The following is a 14,591-nucleotide window of genomic DNA, read 5'->3' as shown; positions in this document are numbered from 1 at the left end:
TTAGGATGAAGAAATCACAGGATGAAATCAAAGATGACGCCCAGAACTGAATTTTTCAATAATGCAAACAAGCAGGAAATGGGAGAGCAAGGTTTTTATAAAGCAATTATATAATAGCAAGCTAGATTCATCTGATGAAAAATAAGTTTTTATAGGAAAATAAATGAAACACTTGTGCTTAAATGAAAATGGGATGGAGGACTGGAGCTGACACGAAAAGTGATTTTAAGATTAAGTGAGGGTAAACCCTGATGTGTAAATAAGGTATAATTCTTCAATATAGTAACTCAAAAATTGACTCAAATGTAATGAATGGCACGTGCACAGCTACCCCATGCCTCGCTGCCTGCCCTGGTTTGAAGCCAGGACAATATTTCCACCTGCCAGAATTTCGTGTCAATGCCTTCAGTGTAGTGTTCAACTGCAACAATGAGATGTCCAAATCTTTATTGTTTTATCACACAGCTATAGGGACTCCAACTAAAACTGGCACAAAAGTGAGTCTGAAAAACCCTTCAGTTTCTCTCTTAGAAACATATTAGGCCTTGGATGACTATTGAAACATCATTATAACTGAGCTGCCTCCTTGATGGCTTGATGCCAGGTCTAGGTACAATCCAGAGTTTGAGTTCTCATAAGTCCACAATAGAAAGAAGAAAAAGTTTAGTGGGAAAATAAAGGGTGGTCCAAGGACAATGAAAAAAACCCCAAACCAGTGTGTTTGTCTAGATCTTGTTTCTTTTTCTTCTCCAATTCACTGTATGATTCTGTGAAATCATACGGCGATTCTTCCAGACAAATGTTGTTAGAGGAAGTAAGTCCACCTCCGCAGCCATCCCTTTGCCCAACTGCTGAACCCCGCCGTTCCCTCTTGCAGTGGCACCAGAGCCAGGGCAGGCCACAAGGAGAAGGGAGGGGAACAGGCTGGCAGCTGAAGGGCAGCACGGGCTGCAGTCACCAGTAAGCGCAGCCTGAATCTCCTGGACACTGGTCAGTAACCATTTCATATATTGCTAAACTTGAACTATAAACTGCAATTGGTAAATATGCAGGATTAATCAAAATACACCTGGCTAACCTTCAAATTATCAACTATTACAGCTGTTTGGTTACTTTGGAACTGCAACTGCTGTGTGGCATTAGCTCAAGGCCAGATCTGCAACTGTCTGCATCAATCCAGTGAAGATCTCTGCAGAAAGGTGACAGAACAGAGAGGGAACAAGCTCTCTCCAGAAATGGTTAATCAATACCTTGCTAGGTTGACTTAGTGCCATTAGATCCAGTGGTGTATCCACTGTATATAAATTGTGACCTGTCTTCTGTTTCATTCTCAGTCACCTCTCCTGCCTTCCTGGTAGTTACCCATTTTCCACTCGGAAGTTTTTTTGGGCATTACCAGACATGTTCCTAGCATCCTGGATCTGGGGAATGGCAGTGATACTTTGTTGTTTGTCTTGGTTTCTTCTAGGGAGGAGGAGAAGGTAAGGACTTTTTGTAAAAGCATCTCAGTGTACCTGACCTTTATTTCTGTCAAGTATCCAAATACCACTAAAAGAACAGTAGTCAGAGCATATGCAGGATGGCATAGACAATGCTGTAGTTTGGTCTTTTGAGAGATTTATGTTCCAATCAAATTTCTGTGTATAAGCTTTGCAATAATAGTGTAGTAGTGATGCCTAGAGGTAGCTGTAGATACCAATCTATGCAAAAGCAAGATAATTAAAATATGAATTTGTATGTCCTGGTTTCCTAAAGTTCTGGGCTGTAATTTCACCTGTGTTGTAATCACAGCGAAAGCCTACTTATATGTAATTATAGTTTAATACCTGCTTACAAAAATTTCTATATTATATCTAGTAACACAATTCAATACAGGTAATATTTATATACCATGTCTATTCTTTAAAATCATTTATCCTACTGACACATTCATATAAGGAGCCAACAATTTGCTTAACTCTTCTTATTTTTTAATTTCAGCAGTAGTTTTTCATGTTTTATTTTAAAAAGTTTAATTAAAAAGTTGAAAATAATTGACTTAATTTACTGTAAATGCTGAAATATTATATGAAAGTTACTTCAGCAGTCAAAATGTCCTTACACATTGTTTCTTCTCAAAAAGAGAATCTTTTAAACATATGCTTCACTTTAAGTATCTGCTTAATTTAAGCATTTGCTTGATTACACTTTGTCTGAAAGACTAGCTCTCATGCTTACTGAGGATCATAGCAAAATTCTCATATTTTTAGAAAGATTTGGTCCGTTAATGGGATATGCCAATAATAACAACCTTTCTATATTAAAAAGTTTCTTTGCTTGGTATTCAAAAGAAATTGAATATAAAATGGCCCAAAAATGTGTCAGACAATATCAATGTGATGGATTTATTATTCATGTGAAAATTCATAACTACATGTTAGCTAATGGCAATAATTTTCTATTTGAACAGGTGAAAAATATACATCTGATCCAGGGAAAAGAAAGATTACATGATTAATCTGTGTTTTATTATGTCTATTAATGGTTGTTCTTTCTTTCAGAGCTTAGCCCTTAAAGGGGAGAAAATTATTTGTAATAAACTTATTCGGGATTTTTTTTTTTCATTTTCTTTTTCACATTACACAAAGCCTAACATTAGTATTTTTCAGACCTGATAGTCCTGGAGTAGAGTTCTTTATGCATAATTTTAAACTGAACTTTTGTTTGTGTTTTGTAGGAGGCAAGGTGAGCCACCACTTGAAAATGGGTTCCTTCCATACCTGGGCTGTGCCTTGCAGTTTGGTGCCAATCCCCTTGAATTCCTCAAAGAAAAGAAGAAGAAGCATGGCCACATCTTCACTTGCCATGTAGCGGGGAAATACATTCATTTCCTCACTGACCCTTTTTCATACCATGCATTGATGCGCCAGGGAAAATACTTGGACTGGAAAAAGTTCCATTTTGCTACTTCTGCCAAGGTACTCCTGGTTTTAATATCTAACATGAAAGTATCTGCTGACATACCCAGTTAATCCATGTAAACATAACTATGCCTTTGAAATAGGACTGGTTTCACATTTTTGCACTTCTACTGGTTTAAAATATTGCGGTATTTTGTTTCCTCTTCCTAAATGGAAAGGAAAATTGCACTGATTTGGATTGTTCTAAGACTATGCATTATTCTAAGACTGTACATTATTTTATTACATTATTATCCTTCCCTCTAGTAAGCTATGAAGTTATACTTTGGCTTTTGTTTCTGTTAGTATTTATCATCAAGGTAATGACTGGCCTTACTTATGCATACAATTTATTTTGTGACAGGCTTTTGGGCATGGTAGCATTGACCCAGCAGAGGGAAACACCACTGAAAATTTTCATCAGACCTTCATTAGGACCCTTCAAGGCAATGCCCTAGATGCCCTCATCGAAGCAATGATGGAAAACCTACAGTATGTCATGCTGCAGTCAAGAGCACCTAAGCTTCAGTCTGATACCTGGGTGACAGAAGGACTTTATACCTTCTGTTGCCAAGTGATGTTCGAGTCTGGCTTTTTAACACTTTTTGGTAAAGCATTTAATTCAAACAATGACAAAAACCTATCATTAAAGCAGGAAACTGAGAGAGCACATATCCTTAATGCCCTTGAAAACTTCAAGGAATTTGATAAGATTTTCCCAGCCCTCGTGGCAGGGCTGCCTATCCACCTCTTCAAGAGTGCCCACAGCGCACGTGAGAAGCTGGGAGAGGCACTCCTGCACAAGAACCTCTTGAAAAGGGACAACCTCTCTGAGCTTGTGACCCTCCGCATGTTCCTGAATGACACCCTGTCAACCTTCGATGACATGGAAAAAGCAAAGACCCATGTGGCAGTGCTCTGGGCCTCTCAAGCAAACACCATTCCTGCCACTTTTTGGACCCTGTTCTATCTTCTTAAGTAAGTCCCAATCCTTCTTGCTCCCAAACAAGAAAAATATTTATCTTTCAGAAAACAATTCATTAAATTCATTCATCAAACCAGTCCAATTCCATTGCTTGATACCTCATCAGTGATAAAAAACTTACTGTTTGCAACAGAAGTGCTGTGTTGTTCCGGACTTCCACAGAAAAGCCCTTTACCCATCTGAGAACAAGTAGTGGTAGCACACAGCAATTCTTTAGAAGCTTTTATTATTATTATTATTATTAAGAAACAGCACTCCAGGGCAATGCTACACTTTGTCAAGAAAGCTTTGGAGTAAATCTATATGATATGACATTAAAAGTTCTAGCTGCAGTCAAAACATTAATTGTATTAAAGGCTACAAATATAACTAGACATTTTTAGACCATCGCACTAGAGCAGACAAAATGAGGTTTAACTTCATTATTGTTTTCACAGATATTTAATAGAAAATAATTTATATGTTGATAGATCCCATTATCAAGCTCTACTGTAGATTGCACCTGCTGAGCTTGTTACTCGTGACACAAGTGCACAGCTCAGATAATACTATCAAATATCCATTTTAGAGTGGGCCTTTGCACATTATCTGCTTCAGCATAACTAACTCTGAAGTATGTGTCTAAATTCCTAATGCTTTTACTTATCATATCTGATTGCTAATTTTAAGGTTACTTAGTACATTTTGCTCCAAGAATGCATATGCCTTAGATTTTCTGGACTTGGAGTCTTTTAACACCCTGATTGTGCTTTCATCAGTACACTCTTGAAGCCTCTTTTATTTCACCATAGTTCATATATTCCATGTCTGAAAGAAAGGCTAGATGGTGAAGGGTACTATGTGGGCTCTTATATTAGGAAGATTCTTTTCAGCTAGACAGAATATTGTCACATCAGCCAGAATAAATGATGTTATAAAACTGATCTATAATACTTCTCCTAAACTTTCTAGATGCAGTGGGGCTATTTCCTAATCTACAAATGGCTGTTTTTTTTCTTATTCTTGGCACTGCTTTTTAGTGACAATACTGTTTATTACCTGAATTACGCACATCAGTTCTATCCCACTTGTCATTGTAGACAAAATCAAATACCTGGTGTTCCTTTTTTTTTTTCTTTCCTTTCAGGTTATCATACCTTTGCCAAGACATGCAAAAGTGGAACTGCAGCATTTTGCTGCAACATTTTCATTTTAAAAGGTTGTACTTGTCAACCAACAAAATAAATTTTAGTCAGGTGGAAAGTTAACAGCAAAACACCCTCCTAAATAATTTTTAAATTTAAAATTATGTTATACTTTTGTTCTTTTGATCTTAGGAGTCCAGAAGCAATGATAACTGCTACCAAAGAAGTACAAAATGTTTTGGAAAGCGCGGAAGAGCGTATCAGCTTAGATGGCAAACACATTTCTTTGAACCGAAAACAGCTGGATAATATGCCAATATTAGGTATGGTTATTTAATGCAGAAATCACGCTACAATTTCCATGGTCTTCTATTTGTTACCATATAAATGCTTGCTATGGAATTCCTATGGAATTAGCAAAGAAACAGTAGAACAGGAAACTATATGTTCCACAGCAACAGCCAACACAACCAAGTTTCCCAATGTCCCAGGTGGTACTGAGATTACCAAAATTCACATGAAAAGCACTTTTTTCATGGGTAATTCCATGTCTCAAAAACTCCAGGTCTCAAAAATCCTAAACTGCTACATAACATAGACTCATGGATATTTCTGAACAATATTTTTTTGGTTATGTCTTTAAATCAAATAAAAAGGTGCTGCCAAAACTTAAATCCCTATTCTTATCATGTGAAGCAATGTTTTCTAAAACCATTGCTTCTATTTTCTCTTAATATTTTTCAAATTATAAGCAATTTTTTCAGAAGTTACAGAGAGTTTTTATAATGTTGCCTTTTAACTACTGTTACTTTTTTAAAAAGTCAGCTAATATTGAAACAAAAAATCCCCATATTACTTTTTTTTCTGAGTATGGGTTTCTATACAGGACCTCTTAAAGCGTCAGAAAATTTTGCTCACTGCACTGTTTCTTTTTCTTGTTATGTTTTCAGTTTTCACTAGTTTGGTCTTTATCTCAGAGTGAAAATACATCTCACTTTCGAACATTCTGTTTCATCAACTATAAGTGTTTTTGGGGGAAATAAGATTATCTTCTCAGTGGTATCTGCAGAGCGGATAAAAGCACTAAAAAGAAATGAGAAAGACACTTTCTTAGGCATTTAGAAGATATTAAAATATTTCTTCTAATAAATTTAGGGTTTGATAATGGCTCTGAAATAGTTCAATATCCATGACCTCAGTATGTGAGCACGCTGTTTCCATGGCAATCATTCATTTTCCTCTCCAACAGACAGCATCATCAAGGAGGCCATGAGGCTCTCGAGTGCATCCATGACTTTCCGAGTGGCCAAGGAGGATTTCACTTTGCACTTAGAGAACGACTTTTACAACATTCGCAAAGATGATATTGTAGCTCTTTATCCTCAGCTGCTGCATTTTGATCCAGAAATCTATGCTGATCCCTTGGTAAGTACTTTTTTCAAATTGCATTAAACTTGGTGTTCTGGCAGAAGTTAACAGGCCTCTAGATAAAGCATTTATTGGGATACCCCATGGCTGGTTTTCTGTTGTACAGGAAGTCCATTTTGACACCTGATGATGTGATAATAGGAAAGAAAAAGAATAGAGGCAGTGCAAGCACTATCTACAAAACATATTTTAGTATAACCAAAAGCTGTGCTACCAGCCCCAGACAGCCTCCTACTTACTGCCTTCCTCAGTGAGGGAAGATGACCATTATGAGGTCTTTGAAGAGGGTTAAGGATAGTAGTTTCCCGAAGGTACAGAAAATTCTTCCAGTTCCTCTTTTGCTGTATGACAGGAATGCAGGTTACAATCCTTATTTTTATAGGTCAGGAAGGAAAAGGAGAATTATCAGCAAAGAACCTGGGATCCACCAAGGGGGCTAGTAGAACTGTACAAAGTTATTGCTGGAGGCATTTCTTTCCCAGCCTGGTTTTGTGTCTTAGCAGCTTTGTCTGATTTTTGGAGGTATTCCACTATCAAGGAACTCTTTTGTGTGTTTAATTGCAGACATTTAAATACGATCGCTTTCTGAACGAGAAGGGAGAGGAGAAGACCGACTTCTACCGCAACGGTCGGAAGCTGAAACATTACTACATGCCTTTTGGGACAGGCATGGCAAAGTGCCCAGGCAGGTTATTTGCTGTCCATGAGATCAAACAATTTTTGGCTCTGATTTTGTCATATTTTGAGATAGAGCTTGTGGACAGTAATGTGAAATGTCCCTCTCTAGATCAATCCCGTGCAGGACTGGGTATTTTGCAGCCATCCAATGATGTTGATTTCAGGTACAGGCTGAAATGCTTATGAATATGTGTTTTGCACTATGTACTAGTAGTACATAAATACACTTTATAGACTAACAGTACTAAATACACTGTATAACATATACTTTATATACATTTTATGTATATATGCAAATGAAATACTTCAAGTCTTGGGGGAAAATCTGTATGAAGATGTTCACCATTTTAATGAAAAATTTGCACCAGTGTGGTACCAGCATGCAGTGAGTTTAATGCTCTCTTTTGATGCGAATGTCTCCCTTTTAACCAACCATTTTGAAAGGCATGTTAAGATTTGCTATTGTGTATGTACAGAAGCTGCTTTTTTTTTGGTCAGCAAATACTTTCCCACAGGTAGAATTTAATGAGCTAAATCATAATAATTTCAAAATTGTACTACAGTTAAAATATATAATTGAAATGTTTCTATAATTGAAATGTTGGGTGGGGGGTGGGTCTCCTCACAGGTGAAATAAAGTTTTTATTGTATAAAGGCAGATTCACAGTGGGGAGGGGAGAGTTTCCTGGGGAATTGCATTTATGGTTTTATGAAAAACTAGAAGAAGACATGAAAAAAACCCTACAGAAATGTTCACGTTCAAGTGAAACTGCAAAACTTGTAATATATTCTTTATAAGATACTTATTTTTAGAAAGTGCTAACTCTGTTAAAATAAATTATATTGGCTGAACCAAGTGCATCTCTAGACTGTTTGTTGTTTTAACCTCTTAACATTATCAAAGGTTTATGTACTCATCCAAAGCCACCCAAACCAGTTTAAAACTAGCCAACTCAAGCACCAATAAATAAATAAATATCTACCACATATTCACCAGTGGTTCTGGCTGCATTTGGCCTCATTGCCTAAACTGCATATTTCCATAAGCCTCCTTAGGTCTTCCTAGTCTAATTCCACTAAAATTACCATGGGTAGTAGCATGCCCACACATTTTATTTTCAGTTGTGGCATGTCCATAAGACCAGTTGTTTCAGGGTTAATATAATTTGGTTCTCTCTAACATCCCTGTTCTTCTCTGCTGCAAATGACAGATGTATGTATGTCACAAAAAGTCCATTTTTAAACGAAATTTCTTTGGGCTGAAAGAGAGAACTTTCTTATCATTTATTGATGAAAAGAACAAATGGACTTAAAATATTGTTTTTATCCTGTTTTTTTTTTCCAAGGACTTATGGTCTGACCTTTTGTCCTTAACTCACAAGTAAGCCTTGTGAGAGAAGATGAGATACAGGACTATTTGATATCTTCAAATTTCACATTCTGGCAAGCTATCCAGCCTAGCTGATAGATATTATCTTTTTTCTCACTATCCACTGTGCTAAATATTCAAAGGATAATAAAAATATTATACAGTGCGTGCATAACACTCTATTTTGCGTGTAACACACATTTATTACCTGTGTGTTGTCTTTGTAATTTTATTTAATCTTTTTTCATTTTCAAAGGAGAACAGAGAACACCATTTTGTTGCACCCTGTATAATATTAAACAATTATGTATAATGCAAGGGGGTGTTGCATTATAACTTTGGTTCTCTTGCTAAGGGTAGTATCCAGTACAGCTTGTTTTCAAACTTCTGCCAATTATATTTTGCTATATTTATATAAATTATAGCATATTCAATGTAAGCTAATTTGGAGATTGAATGCAAGCCTGACACGCACCCTGGCACATGTTACTATCATTAGAGTATCAGCTCCTTCTTTCTTAAATAAATCCTTCTTGAAGCAGAAGCTTTTGAGGGCGGCAAGGCTATACAATGTTTTAAGCAAAATACACTTCCTTGATGAAAAGGAATTCAACATGGAATTACAACAGCAGGAAAAAAAGTAAGACAACTGGTAAAGTAATTCTAGGTTCCTTCAAAAATTAAGCCTCTTTTACATCTCATTGTCTCCTTCAAACTGACTGCTCCAGACTTTTCTGGCTGTGGTTTAATGGTTTTTTATCAGCTCCTTTGGTCGATGAGAAATTGAAGTATTCAGTAGCTCCTCGAGCTGATCTGACTTTCAGCTTCCCAAGTGTGGGAGAATAATGGAAGATTGGTGAGGTAGATTGTGAACGTGGTCAAATGGCTTGCAAGCTGGGGTGTCAAAAATCACATACATCATAGCAGTCATTGTTTAGACTCATGTTTAGCCTCACTGTTTAGCCTGGGCAGCACCTGTGTTCAGATAACATGGTCCAGTGGTAGATTTAGAGACATCCTGTTGAGCATGGCTGAGATTCCTGCCCTGCTATCGGAGCAATTAAACAGTAATAAACTACACCTAGCATGAATCCCTGATGTGCAGGGGAAAAGAGAAGGTTTGGTGATCCCCTAGCACTCACATTGCTCGATGGTACCTGCCTCCCTGCTTGTGTGCCTCTGTGTGGGTGCTGCTTTGGGTTCCCCCCAGTGGCATCACGATTGAAACCCAGCCAACAACCAAGAACCAAACAGCCAGTCACTCACTCCCCCAACAGTAGGATCAGAGAGAGAATCAGAAGGGCAAAACCTAGAAAACTCGTGGTTTGGTTTCAACAAAATCAAATTTTCTTTCCATTTCATTCCTGGTGTTGTGGTTGTTCCTGTGTCCTGCCTGAACTGGCTCACACACCAAGGAACACCAGCAATAAAGAACACAGGGGAAGGTAAAAACATCAGAGGATTCCTCCCACAGATCAAAGTCCAGTTCTGAACACTGGAGAAGACACTGACTTAAGTGCAGAATCACCATAAAGTGGTGGAAACCAGACAGGGCCCTGCAAAGTGCTCAAGTGCTCCTGCCCAAAATCCTGCAGCACCATGGTCCTCACCGCTCAGCCTGTTGCCAGTCCTCTCTTGCTGGGGTAGCAGCCCTCCATGGATGGCTGGACCACATAACCTGTAGATTGATATGCAGTGTATAGAACAAAGGCAACCAGCCCTTTCTGTTCAGTTCTGGACTTGTGTAGCCTGAGAGTGATACAACATGTCTGCAGGGGACTCTTCTTTCTCATACTGACCTCGTGTTATGCAGATGAAAAGACCCAGTATAAGCTCTTAAGTAGGCTTTGTCACTTTGTGACAAAAGACACATAGATGAACAGTTTGAATAGTTTGGATATGGATCTCCTTTTTCATATACATATATACTGGGCTATATACAGGTATTTTGGTTTACTGCTTTGGCTACTAATTTTCTAACCTCAGTTAAACCCCAGTTACTGGGGTTACACAGATGCAAGTGAAGGGAGAAAAGAAAGTACAAAGTCCTTCTTAGTACAAGGTGGCACAATGCCTCAGCTAATGTAATCAAATACTTATGAATCAATACTCATCTGACTTGCCAGGGTCACAAACACCACAAGGTTATACCAGGACAATTCTTTCTGCTGCCTCTCCTAAAAGCAGGACTTTTATGAAGACAAGAAAACAAAGAAAATTAATACTAAAACTATAAGAGCAATTAGAAATATATTGGGCTGGTAGGAAGCAGACACCATCTGCTGTGGGGTCTGTGAGTATTTCACATCATATACTTACTATTTAAAATGCATGAAGAGGTATGGGCAGAAAAGGAGCAACCTCAGCACCCAGGCGGACACCCTAACCATTAGGATAGCTCAGGCATTTTTCTCAGGTTACAGTTGTTACAGGCTACAATTTTAGAATGTTTTCTCTAAAAAAAATAATGTAACAGACTCGACAGAATAATTTGCACAATTCCCTGACAGTGCCGTTACGGCCAAAGTGCTCTCCTAGTTGTCAGCAGATTCAATTTCAACTTCGGATTGGAGTCCTTGAGGAAGAGGAAATTAGTGAGATCAGTCTCTCCCACACCCAGAGATGAGAGGACAACTCTAAGAGAGGACAACTCTAAGCATGTGGTTGTCCTGTAAAGGCTGAGTAAGAGTGAGGGATAACTCTTGAGGAGCACATAGTGTAGCACAGATTAGACACACCAGGGAACTTAATGTTCAGATTTTTCTGGACCCAGATGAGCTGGGCATTGGGCTAGTCAGATACCTCTGAACAGTGATTTGGGATTAGGAGTAATGCACAGCTGTCTGAGTGAGACCATAATCCAGGAGAAGGAGGCATTTTGAGTGAACAGATTGAACCTAGGCAGTGAAAAAGTTCTACAGTTTTTTAAGGCTACAAGAAATCTTTACTGAACATGGAGATCTTGGAAGTGACATGGTGACTTTACTAATGAAACAAGATACCATGTCAGAAAATAAGACTCTTTTACAATTCTGAAACCATGCTGGCCACAGCTGTTGTAACAGAGCTGAGTTCAGGCAGCCACACTTCAACATGTCGACAGTGGTTTTGAGCATAGATTTTTAAACTCTTCTTCAATTTTTTTTAATTTTACTGTAGGAATATCAGGATAAACTGGTAATTATGTTATGAGACCTCCTATGCAAGTTTCTGTTGAAATTACAAAGGAAACAAAAAGAGTAAAAGTCATTGGATAATTTTTCTGAAAGAATGAAATACATTTTAGAGATAACTATTGCTTAGCTGATGATAGTGTCCTTCAAATTGTTCAGCATCTTGACCTAAACAGATGGCTGTGGCAGCATAAATAGGTATTTGCCAGTTATGAACTGCACAGAGTGCTACATCTGGATGTCAACAGGCTGAAGATAGGACCAGGATCTTCTGGTGCTCCTGCTCCTTCCAGGGGATTGGACTAGATGACCCATAATGATGTCTTCCAACCCAAATTATTCTATGATTCTAAGGTCCTATTATCTCCTCTCATTTATGCCACCAGGTCCACACAGTTAAAGAACATACAGAGGAGGCTTTATCATAATTATGTCTAGCTGCATACAAGGGATTTGGTGGTAAAAGCAGATTGCCTCCTAATAACCTTAGAATTAAATAATAAAAGGTTACATACTATTAAGTGGAGTGCTATCAGTGTAAATACCCAGATTGCTAACTCTTGTTGACTTTAATTTGTTTTCTGCCAAGACAGACAACTCTGTGGGACACATTTCAAATCAAATGATCTTCAGTGACCCATGAGTCATGAAGGGAGAGAGTGGTTACTTCAGAACAACTCACTAAAGAGCCATAGATTTTTCAAATGAAAAGTTCATTTTATTTAATTCACCTATAAGTAAGATCCTGTGGGCTCTAATTATCTTTTTAAAGGTAACAGTAATTTCTAAAATTTGTCTCATCAGATAGGAGGATCCCACAGAAATTTTGGAAGATTGAAACACCTTGGCTAGCTGAATTTCTCTTGTTTTGAGAACTCTTCAGTGTGACTGGACATGTAATTATTTCTCGGTAACAGTTGTATAGCAGTCAATTGGAAAAGGATTGAAAAAGTTTCCCAGTAATTGCAGACTTGAGACATAAAAACACCGACAGGATAAACATTAAATACCATAGGCTGGAAGAAGTCAAGCTAGAAGTCACTACTATAAGCTCCTCTTTACCCAGGGCAAGAACAAGCCAAGCTTCCTTGGGATGCTTGGGATCTGTGCAAGGCTACTAAGGAACAGACCTGCTCTCACAGGTGCTCATCAGGTTTCAAAAAACCTGCTGGTTTTCTGTTGGGTTCTGGAGTGCTTTGAGAGGCCTTGCTCTTTGTGTTAACTGCAGGTAAGAACCCTGTGCAGAGTGCTACGTGGTGGGAGCACAGTGTCAGTCCCTGCTGTCACCCCTGGGATGTGCATGTGCCTCTGCCAGCTGCTCCAGGGCCAGACTCGCCTCTCTCTGGGTTTGGAGAGAGAACAGTGCCAGACCCCATCTTATCTCAGCTCGTGCTCCATATGGACACCTGGACTCTAAAGGTAATCCAGATCCTGCAAGGGAATTGGAGACAGATATGAACATTTTGTGCCTGTGAAAAGCTCTGTTCTCTGTTCCCCCCTTGCTACGAGCTTGCATGTCTGGTTTAAAGCACAGGGTGAGGAACATTGGCCAAAGGGTTGCATCAGCAGGCGAGAGGGGAACTGGGTCTTGATGACCTGCAGTGACCTCAGCTCTGCTCTTCTTTAATGATAATTGCTCCTTAGGCTCAGTGAAAGACTTCTCTGTTTATGCAACATTTCACCTCAACTGCTCTGCCCAAATAAGAAAAACTTTGCAAAGGCAAATAGTTAAGGGGGAACTTTCTAAAAATACATCCTCAAATTGAACTGAAAATTTCATGGCTATTTTATTTCTTCGATGTAAGGACTTGGAAGAAGGAATAATATCTTTGTGAGGATTAAAAGCTGATGCTAAAAACAACAGGGGAGCCATTAGTGATGCAATTATACGAGTTGTGCTCACTGTGCCTCAAACTCTTGGTACATTAACTACTTACATGTATTATTTAGACAGAGCAAACTTGGCTAAACAGACCAAAACAACTGTTGCCCATTGAAGTTCTGTGTCTAGACTTAGAAGAGATTCTGTTGTGTCTGTAAAGAGATTAAAGTCAGAGGACTGTCCCTGAAATCTGTTGAAATCCTGTGAATTTGAAGAAACCATAGCCAGAGAATAGGGGTGCTGGATGCAGATATAAGACATACACCACGCTGCAGAGGTATCTGCAGATGAGGTTCCTAGCGAAGGCACTGCAATGCCAGAAGAGGATTGCCTGGCTGTAATTCAGAAGACCCAAACTCCCTGCTGAAGTTCCTGGTCCAGACAGAGCAGAGGAGAAAGATGAAGGGCCAGTACCATCTTGCCCCATGAATGATTTCTAAAGCTAAATGGTGGCAAAAATTACTTGCTTATTTGTCAGCTTTTGCTGACAAACATTTTACAACCATGATTTACACTAATGATTTTACAATAATTATATATTACTGATATTATTTCCACACTGATAAGGATTTGGTATAAGAGTAGTGCAAACACAGAACAAATCCACCACGCTTCTCCCAGGGATGTCACAATCTAAGGAAAAGACAAGGTAAAACCATCCATCTAGAAGAGGGCAAGGAATTAATGAGGCAGAATTGCCAGAATGACAGCTAGTGGTCTGAGCAGACCAAGAGGTTTGTTAAGGTCAAGTATATCACTGATACTAAAACGTCTTGGTCTGGTCAGATCTAAAACACAAGAACTAGACAGTTAATACCAGATGACAGAGATATGAGGACTAAGGTACAAAGCTCCTTGGAAGCAACAAAATAAAAGTTTATACTTGTTACTACAAAGAATGCAGGATGGATGACAGCACATGATGCCTTTGTGACAAAAATATGAATGATGTACCAGGAGAGGACAGCACTGGAAGATTACTGCAGTGCAAGAAGGAAACACTTGGGTGAATG

General features: G+C 38.5%; 1 protein-coding gene across 1 annotated transcript; it reads left to right on the top strand.

The window, feature by feature from the left end:
- Positions 1-1,401: 1,401 nt before the first annotated feature.
- On the top strand, positions 1,402-7,340 carry LOC134049445 (cytochrome P450 7A1). Its single transcript, XM_062501897.1, has 6 exons — positions 1,402-1,481; positions 2,717-2,957; positions 3,304-3,917; positions 5,241-5,371; positions 6,298-6,473; positions 7,041-7,340. Exons 1-6 carry the CDS (start codon positions 1,402-1,404, stop codon positions 7,338-7,340), a joined length of 1,542 nt encoding a protein of 513 aa, XP_062357881.1.
- Positions 7,341-14,591: the final 7,251 nt, after the last annotated feature.

The sequence above is a fragment of the Cinclus cinclus genome, chromosome 1 (genome assembly GCF_963662255.1).
Source record: "Cinclus cinclus chromosome 1, bCinCin1.1, whole genome shotgun sequence".
Classification (NCBI taxonomy): domain Eukaryota; kingdom Metazoa; phylum Chordata; class Aves; order Passeriformes; family Cinclidae; genus Cinclus; species Cinclus cinclus.
Note: the sequence above shows the minus strand (reverse complement) of the source record. Positions and strands in the feature narration are given on the sequence as shown.

Coding starts and splice junctions, on each gene's coding strand:
- LOC134049445 (XM_062501897.1), top strand. CDS start 1,402: ATGTTCCTAGCATCCTGGATCTGGGGAATGGCAGTGATACTTTGTTGT. Junction 1,482..2,716: donor CTTCTAGGGAGGAGGAGAAG/GTAAGGACTTTT, acceptor TGTGTTTTGTAG/GAGGCAAGGTGAGCCACCAC. Junction 5,372..6,297: donor GGATAATATGCCAATATTAG/GTATGGTTATTT, acceptor CCTCTCCAACAG/ACAGCATCATCAAGGAGGCC.